General features: G+C 40.8%; 1 protein-coding gene across 9 annotated transcripts in view; it reads right to left on the minus strand.

The window, feature by feature from the left end:
- Positions 1-20,919, minus strand: part of ELMO1 (engulfment and cell motility 1) — a 335,189-nt gene that overhangs the window by 117,107 nt on the left and 197,163 nt on the right. For all 9 annotated transcript variants that reach the window (XM_079302630.1, XM_079302632.1, XM_079302629.1 and 6 more), the window contains one exon: positions 90-226. In XM_079302630.1, coding sequence (XP_079158756.1) covers positions 90-226 — 137 coding nt within the window. The remainder of the gene's footprint in view (positions 1-89; positions 227-20,919) is intronic.

Consider the following 20,919-nt stretch of genomic DNA (forward strand, 5'->3'; position numbering starts at 1 on the left):
ATTAGCAAATCCCTGTGCATCTAGGGAAGAATATATGGCATTGTTTCACCATTCTGCCCAGTTATTCCCACCCTGCCTTTTTTTCTTGCCTTGTTAAAGTCCTCTGAAGTTGCCCTCATTTCCTTCCATGTCTTGTTCAAAAGCTGAATGCAGATACAGAAGAACTCCTCAAACGATCTGTCATGGGTGAAGAACATGGGATGGAAATCATTGCAGGTCTCACTGGCTAAAAACAGAAAAACAAGGTGGGGTGGAATAAAACCTGTACAGGCAGGAGCTTCAAAAAATAAATGTAAAATACAATCAGCCACAACATTCAGAAAGCAGAGTATTTGAATGAAATCCCAGCTCTTGGAGCAAAGGATGTCAAAACACTATTGTGAAAAGCCAACCTTGGTCTACAGTCTTAAGACAACAAAACACAATATAGACTCTTATCTTTAGGAGATGAACAGCAAGAAGAGGAAGCAACTACCTGCTTGCCTGAATATTCTCTCAATGCTTTTTGTTGTTCACCTTGCCTGCTGAGAACCAAACACCAGAGCCCATCACTCACAAAACAGGATTAGATTAATGTACACTGAAATGTGAAGCTCTGCTGACACAGAAGAGGATCTACCATATTGTACAGAGTTAACAATAAAAGTGTTGACAGATATAAAGATGAGAATATAACTGATTATATTTGCTCCTTGAAAATAACCAGAATCAAAAGCAATGGATCTTCTATAATCTACCCCTTATCTGATACAAAAACAATAAAAACCGAAAAACTAAACCAAAAACCAATCCCCAAACATTCTTATTTTTAATCAAACACTGGCTTTAAGGAAGTAAAAAAATTAAGAAACACCAGAGTGATGATCCCAAAATGGAAAAGCAGGAGTAAGCTGTGATTCTCCTTGAGCAAAGAATGAATTTTCAAAAACTAAGGACTGAAGCAGTGATGACTTCTGGGCACATCTGAGCAACCTGAGTAGAGAAGGGCCTTTAGCCAAGGATGAATAGAATCTTCAAACTCTGCCATAACTTGCATACCACTTCCGTAGTATATCTGTGTTCTTAAAAAAATCAAAGAAAGAAGTCAGGCCAAATAAGCTTTCTTAAAATACCTAGTCCCCAAATCTCTCAGCTTCAGCTTTCACCCCTTCATGAGTGCTCCTTTGAACTTTTCCCTCAATGACTCATATGCTTAAACAGCATCATCTTTCTTTACTTCAGGATCAAGCAGCCACCACTTAGGCAAACTTCCTCCTGTGCAAGAACAACGGAATTATCAAGCACGGAGATAAATCACATTTTCCTGGGGCTGAATCACTGTCTAACATTGACTTTCTCTCACTGGAACTGGACAAATTAGAATTAAGACCCTGTGCAGGAACATGTGAATGTCTCAGACAGGCTGACTCTGCACTAGCTGCAGACACAGTTTTGGTATACCTCTTCTAGCCATAAAACTCCCCTCTCAGTGTGTTCACTTACCTCTGCTACACCACCAGCTCTGCTGTAGGAACACAAATTGTGTCTAGAACCACCTGAACCCTCAAGAAAAGAAGTTTCTGATCTTTTCCAGCATGCAGTATTCCAATTAGAAAGCAAAACTCTGAAGCTTAATTGTAAATTTGAAGCTTTATTGTAATATCAGATTTACTAAGATCTAATCAATTCTCCAGCTATATGGCAAGGATGGGAGTTAAATTTGGAGCAAAGGTTTAATTCTAATCAAGTAAACTCCACTTACTTCAAATGATTTGCAGTCAAGAGGGAATTAGTCAAAGAAGGGACCTATATTTATGAGGAACAACTCAATCCCTTCAAGAGAACAGAATGCCTAAGATGTGCTTTTCAGAGCAGCTTCCATTCATTCCATAGGAGCTGCAAGGGCTCAGCAATTCCAATAGTCAGACCTTCAGCCTGTAATAATGTCAGAGACACAACAGAACAGATTCTCAGAGGGCACTTATCTTTAAGGCAAGAAATACTACAATGATGAGTAGAAATGAAATAACACCAAGTAGAAGAATGCAGCGAGTACCTTCACTGTATAAATCATGGCACAAAACAAGGCAATAACCCTAGACATACACTGGCCTCTCTGATCCTCCTCAAAGCCTGAGCTTCTCACTCAGCTCCTGCTCATAAAAATCAATAAATCAAAATTAAAGGAAAGGCTAGGGATTCTCAGAAAATTTATCATCAGTTCTAACTCATGCTCCTTATGATAATCAGCCTCAAAATGTATCTACTATACTGACTGTTCTGCGTGCAGAATTAAAGATGCCACATCTCCCCACCTTATTTTATACATAGGCAACAGATAGTGTTTTATGCCTTTCAATTTCTAAATGAAAGAGTATAAATCACTGTTACTGATATAAATGGAGAAAGCTGGGCCTTTTAGAAGACAGGGTGAACATCTTAAGGCACAAAATAAATCCCAGAAATAATTCAAAACCAAATTATAAACAGCTTTTTCAAAATTCCCACCATCATTCAGATAGCAGAGAAAATAAATAAATCCAGTCTGCTTCAGTGGTAGCCTTTTGTATGCCTTGAAACTTCTATCTATACTAATACAAAAATCATAGAATTCAATGGAAAAATCTTCAGGCTGCAGTTCTAGTTATATCTATGTTCTGCTCAGAATGTTTAAATACCTAATGAAGGATAACTCTTGTCCAAATACTTTCCTTCTCCTTTTGACATGTGAGATGAGCATGAAGGAAAAGGTGATGCTGTTGTGCTATTGTGTAGAGACCAAAAGAAGACTAAGTTACAAACTGCTCTCATTGCCCACTCTCTCCAGACCCAAATCTGCATCTCCAATATCAGAGCACTGCCTCTCCCTGCAGAGTGAGCAAATTTAAAGGTTGCTCTGTTTCACTAATTAAAAACTTATTGAATTTATTTTTTCACTAACTTGCAGTTTGACTAGTTCTGAACTGAAACAGTCTTGGAAAAATGCTGAGACCTTCTGCATAAGAGCTGCGTGCAAAATTCTGGTCCTTAAACCCAGTACTTTCTATCCATCCTTTCCACAAGCAGGGACCAACCACCTTTACAACTACATAAAAACAGCCACACAGCTACAATGTGGGGACACAAATCATCATGATTATTCACCATCAAGTTTTAATTATGTTTCTGAGAGATCATCTTCAAAAGGCAAGCCACAGATGTCTAGCCTACATAAATCAGGTGAAGATCTTGTTGATTTTCACTTCTTGGCATAATTCTTGGAGCTGTAGATCAATATGCCATCTCTCAGGATACAAGTAGTCCCTCAGGTTTCTAGCTGATCTATAGCTGGAACTTTGAGAAAGAAGTTTAGTTCATTTCTCATCATAAATTGCACTGTCAAAAAAAGGAGCTATTTTGTACCTGTGAGTTTATGTGGTTACTACAGTGTGTATTTTTAGGGTCCACCCAACACAATTTTGTTAATCAGTTGCTTCCTAAATTGCAATAAAGATATTCAAGCATCCCAGACTGTTTGAGGAGTAAACAGATTTGACATGTTACATGTTACATGTTCCTCTGTGGATTAGTAGAAAACGACAGAGGGGGAAAACAACTCAAAAAGAAGAAAAGAGTTATACCTTCATTTTGTACCCCATCTCTAAACACCTTTTCCCAGGAGACAAAATATCATCAGAATTTCTTTCAGCTGTGTCAAGAACAGCTAGGTGTTTGCATATTTGCATAAGCCTGCTTGAAAGGGAACAGATTATGTGATGATGTTTCAATAAGTGTTTTGCTTGAAGTACAGTAGAGATTTAAATTTCAAAGTTGCTGTGGGGAACTAAATATGGACAAAAGGGATTTCTCCATGCAAGACAGATTCCAGGAAAGGACCAGTGTACCAGACCAGACAGCAGGCTGCTGTGTCACGTCGCTGTCCAAAACAGTATGAGGAAAAAGTCACTAGTTCAACAGAAACTGGCCAATTGCTGTAAGGGTTCATTACATTTCCTCCCCATGTTAAAAGGTAGGTACATGTAGATATCTTCTGCATGTGGTTTCCACTTGAAAGGGAAGGAAAAGATTAATACAATTTCTTATCTTAGATTGTTTTGTGGAACATTAGGGAATAACACAGAGATAAGAGCACCCTGCCCCCAAAGCTAAAACAGCAGGCAGAGACACAGATACACCTCTGTAGACAAGTTACTGCCCTTGATCTTAAGAAAACTCTGCTTTCTTTCTGACTCTGCTAAACTGCTGTGTTGATACTATTCATCCCTCACCGTGTCTTTAAAATGGTATGCAGTCATTCTGACCTCCCTTGTGAAGTTCTTGAATTCAAGAGATGAAAAAGATTGCACTGATATGAAAGCCATATCTATCACTAAGGGAATGTTTGAAATTAGGAACCATCCAATCCATTATTTACAAAATCCATTCAAGATGCTATGGGGGATCAAGATGAGGTGAGTTAAACAGTCATTTTTCTGTAAATTTAAGGCTTGGATCCATAAAATTGGGAATGCATATGAAAGACAATCACAAATTAGACACTTCATACAAGAATGTCAGCTATGTACAATTGTTCTACAAAATAGAACTTCAATAGACCTTATAAAGTAGATAATAAATAGAAGTGATAAGGTTGCTGTGTATTATCAAATATTTCAAAAGCAGGGTGTCAGTTTAAATCAATCATATTATTCAATCAGCCATCTAAACATGGTCACCTGGCAAAAATGCTGTCACGCAGAGAGGCAGGCAGACACCTGTGGTGAGGAGTCAGCCTCTGTGCTAGGGGTGATATTAACAGATTCTGTGCACCCTGAAACTCATCAAGAAAAGAATCCTGAAGTTGCACTGGAACAATTTTGAGGTGAGGGAAACAGTGATGCAGAATCCAGGGAAATTGGTTTGCAAAGCGTCCAGGAGAAAGGGCTTCAAAAACATCACCCTGTCTGAAAGGCAGCCATGTGATCCAGTTTTCAGAGAGCTGTTCTTTCTCTTCCTGAGCTGCTGCTTAATTCAGTGTGAGTCGTTTATGCCTTCAGTTGTTTTCCTAAATTTCACAGAATGGAGATCATAGTATTTCATCAGAGAGCAGGTGGGTGGAAAGAACCATTGTACTTTCAGAAGTGCAGCAAGATCCACAAGTGAAGGGTACCATACAGACCTTGGAAATATCATCTCCACTTGGCATGGCCTCCTCTGGGATTATTATTTGCCAATAAGAGAAGGACCAAAGAGCAACTAATTCTCACTAGCACTCAGGAGGAGAAGCACTGTAATTTATCCTTTTCCCTAAAGATGCAGTACAGTAAAAATAACTACTGCCATGACCATTTTTATATATGCAATCAAAAATTCTCTCAGTAATACAAGAACATATAAGAAAAAGAGCACCTAATACTGCAGAAATACAGTGGTTGCCAAGTTCTCTATACTGCTGATCCCTGTGGTCTGCCAGCAATAATTTGAACGTTTGACTACCCTTCTGGCACATGATAGGGAAATGGTGTAGTTTAAAGCAAGGAATGCCACTGGCAGTGGCAGTGCAGTAATGAAGTAGTAATATTGCTGCCAATCATGGGATTTTCTTTCCTAGGAAACAGTTCTTTTTAGAAGACTCAACTGGTACTAGAACAAAAGACACCAAAATTGCTTAGCAACACAGGGCTACAAGAGAGCTTCAATATTTTACCTTACCTGATCACATATTTAGTTGGAATATAAACTATAAGAAATTGTTAAGCATGCAGCAAAGCCCATCAACTCAAACTCCTAAGAACATAAGGCAATACCATGTCTCTGAACCCGTAAGACCTATAATGAACTATAGAGGGAAACTGGGAATAAAAGCACACATAAAAGGCATCATACCATCTGCAAGTTTCTCAAGGCTGATAAGAAATTTTAATATGTAACGAAAACCAACGATTCCATGAAACTTTAGGACTAGGATGCTCATGGCATATGCAGCCCCAAGCTCTTTGGTAACTTCCCCAGATTTGCTTTAAAGGTGACTGCAGCTGTGTCAGAAAAGCATATCCTCTCCCCAGTATATCATTAAATAAAGGAGCCATTCTTTAAAAATCCACCTCTCCCACTGTCCCAAATAAAAGCGGTGAAAGATGAACCCTGACTACTGCAGCACAACTCAATAAAACCCTGCACTCATCACTACCAACAGATCCAGCAGTCCAGAAGTGGCAATAAGTAGGCATCAGACTCATTCTGCCACATCTAGCGGTGATGGTGAACTAAAATAAACCAGTGGGACCAGTAGTGTCCACACAGGCAAGCTCACTTTGTAAAGATAATTCCCTTTGCAACTCTCAGTAAATACAGAAGGTTCATTGCACCTCTCCTGCTTAAATCACGCCTGAAAACTGAACACTGTAGTTTGGAAATGCAAAGAGAAAGTCAAATTACAAAGGTAATTTTTTAAAAGGCTCTTATATGAAACCAGGAAATTAGAAAGATTACAAAGATCATCATGCTGATAAGAGTTCCCCATCTCGTCCAAGAGCAATCTACTTACGTTTCTGACAAAACAGGTGCCAATTATAAATAAATCTGAACTGCCTCTTCAATACGTCACAGCACACTGCAGGGCAAGAACTAAGTTCTCTGCTTCCCTCTTGATTTCTCCACTACTTGCAGTGCTAAAAAGAGGACTAATCAATAACAATAAGAAAATGTAGTTTTTAAACCTGATGGATAAATTGAAGTATCGTCTTCAGAGGTGAGGAAGCACTTCATATGAATTAGTCATGCACTTCTAGGAGAAAACTCTTTGAGAGTGGAAATTTAATGAAAAAACAAGGGTTTAAATTCATCATACAAAAAAAATTCTTCTTTTGTAACGAAAAGAATATTGGCCCTTCCATATCTCTAATTATGCTATGGCATACTTATAGTATCTCTGAATAAAAATATAAAATCATAGAATCATAGAATCATCTGCATTGGAAAAGACCTTCAAGAATATCAGTATTAGTTGATTAATGTGAGAAATTTGCTTTGGGCCTAAGAAGTCCTTATGGTCACTTCTAGCAAACATATAAAATAAGATGGAATAGACATATTCAGAAAAATCTGCAGAAGGTTAGTTAACAAAGAAACAGATTATACAAAACTTCCTTGAAAATCTTAACACTGCTTCTCTGACATCTTGCAAAGCACAGAGGGTAATGATGGCTACATGAAAGCTTAAAAATTACCAATGAAACCACTATATAAAAAAACCACTTCTCACAATTTCTAGACCTGCACATTGTCTACTTGAAATCCAGCAGGCACAGGTAGTGGCACTGACAGAAGGCCAGCTCAGCTCAGAGCTATGAAGGGAAGCACCTTCTCACATCTGTTCCTTTACCTGTTGCACCTTTTCTCTCTTAAACTCACAAAGAAACTAGACTCAATCTCCTCTCCAGACAAATCAGGACGAATGCCAGTGCCAATGGGGGAGGTAGATATGCAGCATTTATAAAGAGCAGTGTAAAAGCAATCACTCTGTGCAACCACCCTTTTTAACCCTACAGTGTCCATTGGCAAAGTTTATTCCTAAAATCGACATTCTGGCACATTTTCTAATGACTCTTGCAGCACCTCAGACACAGAACTTCCTGGGTCAGAAGTTCCTGGGTGCAGAAACAGACATTTGCTCTGCCCCTGTTGTGCAACCTCCCACAAGCATTGCAAGGAGAAACTGCCTTTCATGGTAGAATAGCTGACTTCTCATGTCTTTTTCTGACTGGTTTAGAGAACACCAGCTTATTGCTTCTCCTCCTGAAGGGATTCTTTCTAAAAGCAAACACTTACCTCTAATTACTAATTTTCTTTATTAGGAAGTTACATAGACGGCATTACAGGTTATAACTCATGCCTTTCCAAAGACCACCTGTGAGATACTTCATCCAGAATATACTCTGGTGTTGGGGGTTGAGTGTTTTTCTGTTACTGTGTCAATTGAAAGAATTTTTCCCATTATCATGCCAATGGAGCTGGCCGGGCTACACCCAGGATATCTGATGGGTCCAGACAAAAGGGTGGGTGGGGACGGCCCCGGAGGGGCCTCTGAGGCTTCCGGGAGGGCACTCGAGTTTCCGGTGGGCTCGGAGGAGAGCACGCGGGATCGTTCAGCCACGCGGCCGAGCACAGCAGAGCCAGACCCTCTGCGATCACCTGTCCTGCATCTGCCCCGTTTCCAGCCTCCTGCCTCTGCGGACACAGCTGATCCCCCGGACACACACGGTGAGCGAGGAGCCGCCGCCCTCGGTGAGGGTGAGCCCGTTCCCGCCCGAGACCGGCGTGGCCGCTGCTGCCCCTCCCCCCTCCTTCCTGCCTCCGTTTCCCGCCTGCCCTTCAGCAAATCCGGGCTCTGGACTAAGCACAGAGACAGCGTGCTTGCATCTAAAGGGACTGACACCGAGTTATCTATTCCGTTCTGTTAGCAATATTAACTGTTATTGTTTTCTGTTTGTATAGTTAGATATATTAGTAAAAAAGCTGTTATTCCCACCCCCTTATCTCTGCCTCAGAGTCCTTGATTCAAACAATTATAATACTTGGGGGGGGAGTGGAACCAAAGTCTCTATTCCAAAGGGAAACTTCTGCCCTTCTGGCAGACACCTGTCCTTTCAAACCAGGACATCTCGTTACTATTTGCAATACAAACAGTGTTATTTTGAGTCACAAGAGAGAAGGAACTATCACTGAAAATTAATTCTGCTTTAAGTAGGCTGGCTAAGGCTCCATCTGTAAGCAAAACTTAAAGGAGCCTATGAAAACCTGCAGGAAAAAAAACACAAACAGTAACTTGGTGTGTTGGTTTCACGTGCTTGGGAGGAGGGTTGGCTTCCCCTCAGGGAAAGCTCCACGTGGTCTGGGAATGGAGGGGGCTGTCCCGTCTCCCGAGGCTTCTCCTATGAGCTGTTGGTACCAATCAGAGAGCTGATTTGGTGATGGACAGCTTGGGAAACCAATGAAAAGTTATTTCGCTTTCACAAATCACAGTAGATGAAGTTCTGGTGTGTCTTTCGGTTTCTGGCCTCCGCAGGAGTGGAGGTCCCCGGCCGGGGCCCCCGGCCCAGCTCTGGACTCGGTCTGGGGCCCGGCCCGGCATCCTGGCCCGGCTCCAGCTCTGCGGGGGGCCCAGCTCAGCACCCCTGCCCAGCACCGGCTCTGTGGGGAGCCCTTAGTCCGGCTCCGGCTTGGCTTGGTGAGGCTGCACGGCCGCCCCCCCGGCACCAGCCGCATGCTTTCCTCTTAACAATCTGGATACAATTTTAACTTCTTTATGCCTGGATAAAATTCTCAATCTCCTGAACCCCCTTAATGAGAAGGAATAAAGCATGGAGTCCACAAAGGTCAGCGGAATGAAGATAAAAGTTCCTCATGGGAAGAGATTGAAAAGATGCGACTGATAAGTAGCTGAAAACCTTTTTTGGGGGGAGCTATGAGAGGATTGTGACTTCACTAAAATTCCTTTAAACTGTGAAATATACTTGGGGAGGATGGGTGCTTGAGTTGAAGACTTTCCTTGCCTTGGGAAATTGAGCTCTCTGTTTTGGGACTGGAATATGAACAGAGACATTTGATAGAGAAGATGATGAAGAGGATTTTGTTTTTCAGCAGCCTGCCTTTAAAAGTAGTACCCCGTGTATGCATCGTAACCCATAACATGGCTCTGGAAGGACTGTGAAAATGAGAGGAAAATTCATAGTTCTGTAGGTCCCCGGCGAATGAAGACTGTAAAGGTGAAGACACCCCCCCTAAGTCTAAAGCAGAAAAAGGAACTTTTCTCTCTTAAGTGAACTGAAATTATTATTTGAGTGGATAACTGACTGAAGCCTTCTCTGTATGTAGTTGGTAAGAAATGTGGAGTGAAGGGAGGAGGGAATAATCCAGGAATCTTATTCTGAATAATTTTTTCTTGTGTTATTAATAAATTTCTTCTTGTACTTTCTTTTTAAATTTTGAGCCTGCATTGTCTTTACTCCTAAATCCAATCTCTAAAGAAAATTAAATATTTAAAATTGGCAAACCCTTTAGTCACACCGTGACACTTGGGAAGTCTATGGATTTTTTTAGGTTCTCTCTTGCTACCTAAGCAGCTCACATTCCCTTCCCTGTTCCCAGACATGGACCTCCTCATCAGGTTTTTAAAAATCAGATTTTTAAAACTATACTGCAAAGAAACAATGTAGTCCTTGCATAAGACAACTAGAGTAAAGAACATATTTTTGGGGTTGTTTGGTCTTCCAAGTGAGCAAAAGTAGGACAACTACAAGGAGAAAAACCAAATGAAAAAATGGAGAAGCCAACAAAACAGTCAAGTCAGGAAGGAAAATAATAATTTTCCTGGAACCAAGGTATTCCTCCATTAGAAAAAAAGTTTACAAATCAATTACCCATGCAGACCTGGCACAAATCAGGTGATCTGTACTCACCATCAGAGGTATCTGTATATGAGATGCCTGGTCTGCTGCATTTTTATGACAGGCTGTTAGGCTGCCTTCTGTGCCCCCATGGTGGGGTATGAGACAGCTGGCTGCCTGATACCTCTGCCTAATCATTCAGGTCAGCTTCCAAAATGTAAAAGCTGTGAGGACAAAGGTCTAGTTACCCAGAAAGTGAACTAAACTCACCCAGCTCCTTTACCTCACAGAAAATGGAACACTCTAATTTTAACCACTTGCTTTTAATCAATCCCAGATATACTCAAAATGCCGAAAAAGGTAACAGATTGATACACAGGAGGAAATGACATCAATGTCATTAAAAAAAATATTGTCTGTGATTAAGGTGAAGGAATTCACTATATCACACATCCTAGAGAAGTGGCATCTCATCTTTCATATCAGATCTGTTCTGAGCTATGCTGAAACTACATTGCTTGCTCAAGAATCAGGAGATGCACACCTAGTATCTGCCCTTGACTTCTTTGAAAATATGTGCATTGTCATCACTATTACAGCCCCACAAAGCACAACCAACTTAGCAGTAACACCTCTCTTCCCTTTCCTTCTTCATCTCTACAAACTATACCTCCTTTAAAATACGTGTATTTATACATGCATTAAATTGCCAAATAACATCTTTCTCCCCTTCCCTTTGTGAAAATAAAATGTGAGAAAGAACAAACTGGCCACTGGATACCACTCCTACAGGCAAAATCCTGTGCAATAAGACCCAGGCTGGGAACACTCCTCAGCATATCTACAGCCCACTCTCTATTCCATTCTTGGTCTGACACAGGCAACCAGCAGCTCTAAGCTTGTCAGCGACAGCATAGTGATCTGTGGGCAAATCTTCCCACTCCCAATCCTTCCTGGCACCCAGATGCCTCTGCTGATGCAAAGGTCATTAACTCATGGTGAAAACTGCACCTTACTTATCAAACTGCAACCACCTACATTATTTTCTCCCCCTACAAATAGTCTTAATCTGTAAATTATGTTTTTAACTCTCTGGGTTACAGTCCCAAAGTCAGACTGACAGAACAAAAAAAGCAAAACAAAACTAACTGCTGAAGCATACTCTTTTTAACACAGACCAAACTGAGTAATTGCTACTCACAAAATGGGAAAACAGTGATGTGGCAGAGTGCAAGCTGCTCAGGAAACATTGAACCTCTATGCTTGTTAGTGTTTTTATCCAAGATCATCACCAAACACACTAAGCGCTAAGCATTTTCAAATGGCTTTGTGAACATTAATCAATCTCTAGAAGGACAGTAGTTAATACTCACTCTTCAAATGTCAAGCTTGACCTCTTGAAGGGCAAATAGAAAATCAAATTAATTAGGCCACAGTCTTAACAAGAGAGGCTATTTAAATAATACATTTCCAAGTGACACATTCAGCTCATAAGTTACTCCACTGGAGTAGACCAATATGAACCAATACGTACAATCCTACAGCTGACAGAGCATAGATTTGGATAGGTAGAACTACTGTTATCAAAAGTTATGCTTTAGAAATATTTAATTAGGCTGTAATATTGCTCTATTTTATGTTATTGCTCTTCTTTATAGGCTGAAACATTAAACCAGCATTTCAGTAGTTTGTTAATTCAATAGTATGTTAATTGTTGCATTTTAGTCTGGAAAAACAGATCACTTGCTTAAAAGTATTCTAAAGAGTGCAAGAATTTTAAAATTAATTCCTGTCCTTTACCCTAGGGCATTTGCATTGTATACGAACAGATATAATTAATTGTAACTCTGAACCATATAGTTTCTAAAGAAGCTCAGAAAATCACCTAGTTCAGGTTAAGTGAAGTTGTGCAGGTTGTCTCTTCATGATGCTGGAAGATAAAAAGCCCTTGAGTATGAACCAAGTGAATACATGGGAGACTGAGAGAGGAAAGAGGCCGAGGCTGAGGTCACATCTTTGTAAAATATCAGAATCAGGACAATAAGGACGAAATTTAATCTACAGTATAATGTCTCAGGTATTAATAACAGCACAGTATTGCCTGGGAGCTTGTTACATTACTTGTAGTAGTCTCTAGTTTTACTGTTGTCATTGACATTTGATATATATTTTCTCCTTTGTATTGTAAATCCATCATTTGTTTTTGTCCTGATTGACTACAAGAATTGAATAAAGTAATTTTTACATCATGCCTTGAGGTTCCAGAATACATTTATATATTTTCAATCAATTTATTCTACCCTGACCATGAGTAATAGCCTAATCTTTCCTTGAGGATCTTATTTGCTGAAGTGTTCTATCACTCGCTCCATAAATACGCATGAAGATCATAGAATAGAGACATGAAAGATGAAAATAATGATTTCTCAGAACAAACAAACAAGGAAAATAGAGGAAAGCAAAACCGCTGAATATTTCTCTGCTGGACTATGGCTATATTTGAAAAAGTATCTAAGCTAACCTTCTCAGAAATTCTCTCCTATTAATCCCATTACAGACATTTAGCAATTTCTGACAGGAAGATGGAAGTCATCTTGTATATATAAGACCACTCTTTGTTTCTGCATTTCAATTTAAAATTAATTCTCAAAATTTAGGAATATTGCTTGGCTGTTTTTACAAAGCACTATCCCACTCATGTCTCAAGAGATATTGCATATGAGGCAAGTGAACTATCCTCACTTTTATGAAAAGAAACTAATTCATAACACAAGCTTAACAATATATATTCATCTAGATAAAATACCATCATGTCCTAAGAAAGCACTTTCCAAATTTTCTCGACTGAATTGACCATCTGTGGCATCATATACAGGTTATTAATTCAAAAACTGTGAAGGAAAGTGTTTCCCAGTCTACAGTGACAAGTTAGAGAAATAACATTTCCAAACCAACCATCAATAAATAATTGAGATTTCAAATGGGTTTTTGAAGAAATAGCTAAATTTCTCCGTCACCAATAGGACAGGTTGGATATGTTGGTTTCAAAATTACTAAGGGAAAAGAATCACCAGACTCACTCTTTTAGAAAAATAAGTGTCAACTCCTTCCCATTTAAACTCGTAAAAAGTAGTAAGAACTTTTCCTATACTGGATTAAAATTCAGCAGCCAAGAGTTTTTCCCAGCAAGGAATTACAGAGAATATGAACTGAATAGAATTCGAAAACTCTGTGGTTTTGGTTTAGGGATTGTATTTGGATAATTTTTAAACTGGAACCCAACCTGGTTCAATATCTGGAAATACCTTCTGAACATGAACTGGCAAAACCTAGGAAGTTCATTGCTCTTGGCAGCTCAGTGGAATGGCTCAATTGAAAGTGGAAATGCTCTCTCCCCACTCGTAAGTTGTTGAGCCTGGAGAACTATAAGCTGGTCAACTATTTCTGCTCCTGCTGGGGAAAACTTGCAGTCAAACTGCTCTATATATCTGTGTATCTGTCACAGGATCAGAGCACATTTCTCTCTTCTCTTCTCTTCTCTTCTCTTCTCTTCTCTTCTCTTCTCTTCTCTTCTCTTCTCTTCTCTTCTCTTCTCTTCTCTTCTCTTCTCTTCTCTTCTCTTCTCTTCTCTTCTCTTCTCTTCTCCTCTCTTCTCTCCTCTCCTCTCCTCTCCTCTCCTCTCCTCTCCTCTCCTCTCCTCTCCTCTCCTCTCCTCTCCTCTCCTCTCCTCTCCTCTCCTCTCCTCTCCTCTCCTCTCCTCTCCTCTCCTCTCCTCTCCTCTCCTCTCCTCTCCTCTCCTCTCCTCTCCTCTCCTCTCCTCTCCTCCCCTCCCCTCCCTCCCCCCCCCTCCCCTCCCTCCCCTCCCCTCCCCTCCCCTCCCCTCCCCTCCCCTCCCCTCCCCTCCCCTCCCCCTCCCCTCCCCTCCCCTCCCCTCCCCTCCCCTCCCCTCCCCTCCCCTCCCCTCCCCTCCCCTCCCCTCCCCTCCCTCCCCTCCCCCCCCTCCCCTCCCCTCCCTTCCCTCCCCTCCCTCCCCTCCCCTCCCTCCCCTTCCCTCCCTTCCCTTCCCTCCCTTCCCTTCCCTTCCCTCCCTTCCCTTCCCTCCCTTCCCTTCCCTTCCCTTCCCTTCTCTCCCTTCCCTTCCCTTCCCTTCCCTTCCCTTCCCTTCCCTCCCTTCCCTTCCCTTCCCTTCCCTTCCCGGCTTAAGGAAGACCTTGCACACTTGGGAGCATTTCCTTTCTGTTTCTGATACAATCAGAGAAATGCAGCAAGCTTTTTGCTAAAAGCTTGCTATGTTATTTTGTAAAAAACTTTCCCCACATTGTATCCATTAGCCTAAAAAATTAACTTCTCTTAACAAACTTTGCCTCTTCCAGAATATCATAAAAAATAACATTTTACCAGTGCATAATGCTATAAAAGTAAATGGCTGGCACTGTCTTGGAACGAATGCTTCCTGGACTTGACTGGGAAGAGCTAGAATTCCTTCAGAGAGAGATGGAGACATGGCTGTGCATGATCTTTCTTTCATTTTTCCTATTTTCAAATAAAAACACATGACCAAATATTGTTCAAAAGATAAACATTTACTTTAGTAATCCTATCAGGATCTCCAGAAATGGACACTTAGCTCTCAAAGGCTTTACAAAGTTCATGGGTGAAAAGAAATCTCCCAATAAAAGATATACAGGTCACACAATTTAAAACAAATTGCAGACTCCACAGAAGACAAACTTCCTGCCAGACAATGACAGCTTCCTTTCAATGAGATTGAATGAATTTGAAGAAGGGATGCAAAATGTAATGATAATCTCTACTCCCCAAGAACAGTAATATTAATCTACACATAATACCAAAGACATAGGTAAAACCATGAAAATTTGCAGTGACTTTTTTTCACAACAAATCAGGCCTCACCATCAGTCCTTTGAGACACTGGATCTCCATTGCACTGTGCCTATTTCCACAGAAGGAATCTGCTGGCAGGGCTCCTGACACTAAGTCTCAGTGCTTGGGCTGGAATCTCTTCCTCTCCCGAGAGATCAAAACAATTATATTTTAGCACAATGTGGCAGTTTCAGTTCGGAACCAGGCGGAAACACCAATTTAATGTAGTGGTTTTGGTTCACCAATATGAGATTTCCCTATCAATGCACCAACGTATGTGGTAGATTTAGTGCTGGCCAAATTGCCAGTGCACCCATTAGAATTATTTACTCATTTCCTGCTGTGAGATAGGATTAGGAGGAAGGCAGAACAGGCTCAAACTTTAAAGGGTATAAAGAAAAACTTTATTAACAGAACTAGAATAATAAGAAGAATCAAAATAAAACCTTCAGAACACTTCTCCTCCCCCTATCCCCTCTTTTTTTCTTTCCCACTGACAACTTACAGAAACAATTCAGTCAGTTTATCACCTCTATAATAGTCTTTATTCAGTTCATTTAGGGAGAGGAGTCTCTTATCATACTATGGAGACTTCTAAGCAAGAAAACAGTTATCTCGTGGCTTTTAGTTTCCACAAATAGCAGCCGCCTGGAAATCTGCAATCATCAAATCCCTCCCATTTTTATAGCCTTCCCACAGCTGCATTTATGGGCCATGTTAAACTTACGGGGTACTATTTTAAGGATGAGCTGTTCAAAAACAAAGGTTCTCTTTATTTATCTTTAGTCTCTTATCTTGTTCTTCATTTTATTCTCTTTATTTTATATTAAGATATTATCTTCATCTCTGGGAACAGAGATCTTTTTCCCTAGGGATAAAGGGTCTTTATCACTCTTCCCTCTCTCTGTTCAAATTTCTCATGGGATCACAGCTACTTCAACATCTGCTTGTTCCCCATGGATGCCTTTGCTAATGTCTACAACTTGAACGCTCCGTTCTCCTATGCTTTTTTTCCATGATTTATAGGGATATTCAGTGTATGACAGTCCATCACCATGGCTTATAAGAGAATTTCAGCCTGAAGGTCTCCTCATTCTCTTCCCGTCTAAGACCTGAATCCTTCTTTACTGATCATTGTGTCTTCATGTTGTTTCTCTGTCCTTTTCTCTCACTTGAGAGAGGATTGAAGGTCTGCAAGTCTTATCTGTGCAGTGAAAGAGTTAATATCTCACTTGAGGCCTGCAGATCTCTGCCAAGTGGCCAGAGCTTTTTATGATGGAGAATTCTTTGGCAGCCATGCTGGGGGAAGCTAGGATCTTTCCAGCCAGGCTAGAACACAGCAATAGCATGCTGCGTATCAATGGCCCCCTCTCCCCCTGCCCAGCAGTTTGTGGTGAAACTCAGCAGTGACATCACATTTCCAGATTGCAGAATCGTATGGCTGCATTGGTGGAAGGTGAACGTGGCTTGGCCAGCACTGCAGCAGAGGCAGGGCCTGGCCCTGCTGGGACAGGGCTCAGCAGCCTCCCCAGGAAGGGGCCCAGCCCTGTGGCACAGCCCTCATGGACTCAGCCCAGCCTGTTATCTGTACTCAGGCTGGAAGAAAAAGAGCAATTCCTGGGGTTTGTTCATTTTAAGATATGAATTCACAGGGTCATGTTTAACTCTCTAATTGGCTTATCAGCATGCCTGTTCTCAGAGCCAGCCAGTAATTGGTTTTGCCAGGCACAGTGGAAGCTGTTAGTGGTCATTTTTGTGGCTGGGCTCATTCACTCCTTGCCAAAACTCAATTAATGCTAAACTTGCACACGTAAGTACCATCTAAATCCAAGTGCAGAAGGATCCACAGAATCTTGAATCACATGAGCACTAGTACCAGCAATTTTGTAAGTGCCCTGAAGGAAGCAATGGGGAGCAAGTAACATTTAGGACAGTCAGCTGCTATCACAGCCAAAACAGAAAGTCTCAATTATGTGCAGCTCAAACTCCATTAGATCCTACATACACAGAGGAGGTAACTGGTTGGTCTGGTTTAAAAGTGCAGCAGCACTGACACATAAGATGGGTGTTTTTAAATTAAAATAGCCCAACTACTGTCTAAGCCATGTGAAAGAGTACTTGGGCTCAGCCCACTACTAATAAACACAAGATTAAACAGGAACAAAAAGAAACCTAGCAAGTCCTGAGCACAGATTTTGTGGTGGGAAATCAGTGGGGGTGGATAAAGGAAAAAGTTCGAGGGAAGTAGTAGGTGTGTGTGTATGTGTGTGTGTGTGTGTGTGTGTGGGTGTGTGTGTGTGTTTGATTGCTTTTTATTTTTAAACTTTCTTCCTCCACTTTAGAAAATAGTGATTTATGTATTTACTACAAGCCATTCTTATGACTTGAACACTCCTGCCTAAGAGACTGAAAAATAAAAATAAAAAAATTGTACTGTTCTACTAGCAGGCACAACAGCTTGCTTGACACAGTTAAAAGGGGAAATACCATATGACGTGTAGGCACTTGTCGTCAGGGACCTGAAGCCTCAAAACAAACCATTTTAATGATAAAACGAGGAAAAGAAAATGTGAGAAATACTTCTTCTGTTCTACTAGCAATAACCTATCACAAGACAGACTGTATCTTGCAAACATTTCCATAGGAATGTCTTCTAATTAATTTGAAGAGCAAGTATCTAAAGTGACTATTCACACAAGAACTTTTTTGTTGTACATGTATTGAAACAGAGAAGTCTCAGGAAGTCTTTGGCAACAGTGTTTCAAAAACAGCATTGATACATTGCTCTATGGGCTGGCTTTTTTCCCCTCCACATATTCAGTTTTGATTAAGTCTGTCATAAAGACTACAGAAGATGAAGCACTCTTGCACAGACAACAGTTGGATATATTTTGAGCCCTGCATTTATTATAGTACTTTTGGAGGTCTTTCTTAAGTGTGTAGGACTAATTGGCAGCAATCTCAGTGATACTGATTTAGATTCAGGATTCAGTTACTCATATGGAGGAAAAACTTTTGCTAAAGCTGATACATGGGAAGTTCCATTATCTGGTCTGCAGGAAAAGGATGAAATTATATACAGACTCAGTAAGTAGTATTGTAGTTAATACCTGAAAGAAGGTCAAGAAAAACTTCTGAGAACATTCCATGCTGTGATCTCAATAGAATTGGTTATTTGCTTTTTAATTTTCCATTATTCTTTTTATTTTATATAAAAGAATATTGATCTAATTTTTCTTTTCTCAAACTTTTTCACAACTTTTTGTATCATTTTGGGTGTAGGGGGGAAGCAAAGTAGATTTCCCTGAGCATAAATCACTTCACACTTTTTTATTGATCCATGTAACAGATAGGATCTGCTTAAGAGTACTCATGTCAATGGTGCTAAACTGGGGTTTTTGCTTGGTGGCTGTTTTTCTTCAGGTTTTTCTTTTTGGTGGTGTTGTGTTTTTTTAAGAACACAGGAGGGAGGAGGATTAGAAAGAGCCCAACAGGCTTAGTGATGGAAGGAAGGATGGGAGAGTCTCTGACCACTGTGAGTGACTGATCTAGCCTGTGCCTGAGAAAAAGATAAGAATACAAAAGCTGATTAAGGTAATCTACTAGTATGTAGCCATAAGACTGAATTGTGTGAAGACCTTTTTTATCACAGGTTGACTTGGGCTAGAAGTCTTCCAAAAGTATCCCTACCAAATCATAAACAAATAAACACTCCCCCTCCCCCGCATACTAAGCAAACGAACAAACAAAAGAAACCCCATGACATCCCCTCCCTCTAAATCTCTGTATATTCAGGATCTGTCATAAAGATCTAAGTGAGAGACCTGCTCTCTAAATCTCATTTCCAGAATGTGTTCTTTTTGCAAAAAAAGGACTGATGCACTTCTCCACATTTCCTTAGAAGCCCATTCATCTCCTGATGTACTCAGGAGGACACATGTTCAAAATCTAAATAGTATTCAACTTGTACCTTACCATCCAAGGAGAGTGGTTGACAGGTCAGTTCTTTCAGACTTTATCCAGTGTTGCTCAGACTTACTTTTTTTGCAAGAGTATTTGCAAGAGTTCTCATTGGTTATTTTGGCAGTTTAGATTTACAGTGGTGTCGGACCCCCATGACCCTAGTGTCCTGGGTTGATGTTACAACACTTTGTACTCCCAAATCGTCTGCTGTCCATGCTTGGAAGGTTTGTTTTGACTAGTCTGCCACTGGTGCCCTCCTCCATCGGCTGGCAGCCGCCTGCAGCTAGCTAGGGGCTGCTGTGCTCCTCTCCGCTCCCCCCGCCCCCTGCTCGGCTTGGCTGGCTTGGTAGCTGCTGCTGCTTGCTTGGCTGCCCCCCCTTTCCTCCGCCCTTGCTTGGCTTAGCTGCTTTTTTTTTGCTGCTTTTTTGCATCTTTTTCCCTTATTAGCTAGCAATACCACCTGAACCTGATTTCAGACATCCCGGAACACCATGAAGATCCTGGACTCTGCTCGTTCATGACAAGAAATACGCATTTTCTGCCCTCCTTGGCACTGGAGATGCTCTGAGGCTGTACACCTACTCAGATGGGTGACAAATTCCTTTGACATCCGTGGTTGTTTTTTCCTTGTGTTGGGGAGTGGTTTTTTGTGTGTTTGCTAAATAAACAAGTTTTTTCCACTTTTCCCTCGGAGGAAGTTCTTCCTGAACCCGGTAGTGGGAGGGGGGAGGAGTTCTTGGGGTTTGTTCCTTAGGGGGCTCCTTTGGGAGATTTTTCCCCTAATTTTGTCCTAAACCAGGACACCTATGTTGAAAATTTTCTACGGATTCAACTTAGGCTGGACTCTACTTTTCCTAAAGGAATCCACACTTTCCTCTGCATTGCGTCAAATACAAGGGTAAAATTTCATCTTTTGTGTCCCTCTGCATAGGAATAGAAGCAAATATGAGGAAGTTCTAGAGGCACAAGTACTTTCTGTCATCAAGCGTTCAGATACATGATCTTTTTCCCTACAATTATTACTTTAACCTTCACACAATAAAAAAATTATATTTTATATGTGGCACTCCATGGTTGGCTATGAGGAAGTATAAACTAACTCAAGTGATCAATGTTATATCAAGCAATTCAATAATGTTACAGCAATCAACTGCCACTCTACTGCACCAACATCCATCAGATTAAATAATGGATAGTGCCCCAATCAATTGGTAAAGGGGAAATAGAGTCATTATATGCTAGTTCTGTGCCAAGGGATCAGTATCTCCTTTAAATGCAAACATCTCTGCCTGGCTTTGACATTAATTATCCACAAATACCTCCACATTGATATGCCACTGGGAGAACAATATCCTACGTTAGCATGTAATAACTTTGGTATTCCACTTCAATCCTCAGTGCGCTGACCTTGCCTCTTTTGATAGCCAGCACTTTAGGATATCTCTCAACTCCATCACTTCCCACACAAAGGATTTGCAGTCACATTTGTGTCCCATACAATCTCCTATTCATCTCTTTCGCTGAAAACTTACATCCATCAGACCTGAAGGTACATGCAATTGAGCTCATAGGGTGCATGGTAAATGCCAGGAATTCCATTGAGACATCAATGGAATATCTAGCCTTCATGTGAACTTTCTATCTACCATTGAGTCATTTGTGTCACCTACTACCAATATTTACACTATAAATGTCAGCAGTGATTTTTGGACTATGATGGCAGTCA

Source organism: Erithacus rubecula, assembly GCF_903797595.1.
Source record: "Erithacus rubecula genome assembly, chromosome: 3".
Lineage (NCBI taxonomy): Eukaryota > Metazoa > Chordata > Aves > Passeriformes > Muscicapidae > Erithacus > Erithacus rubecula.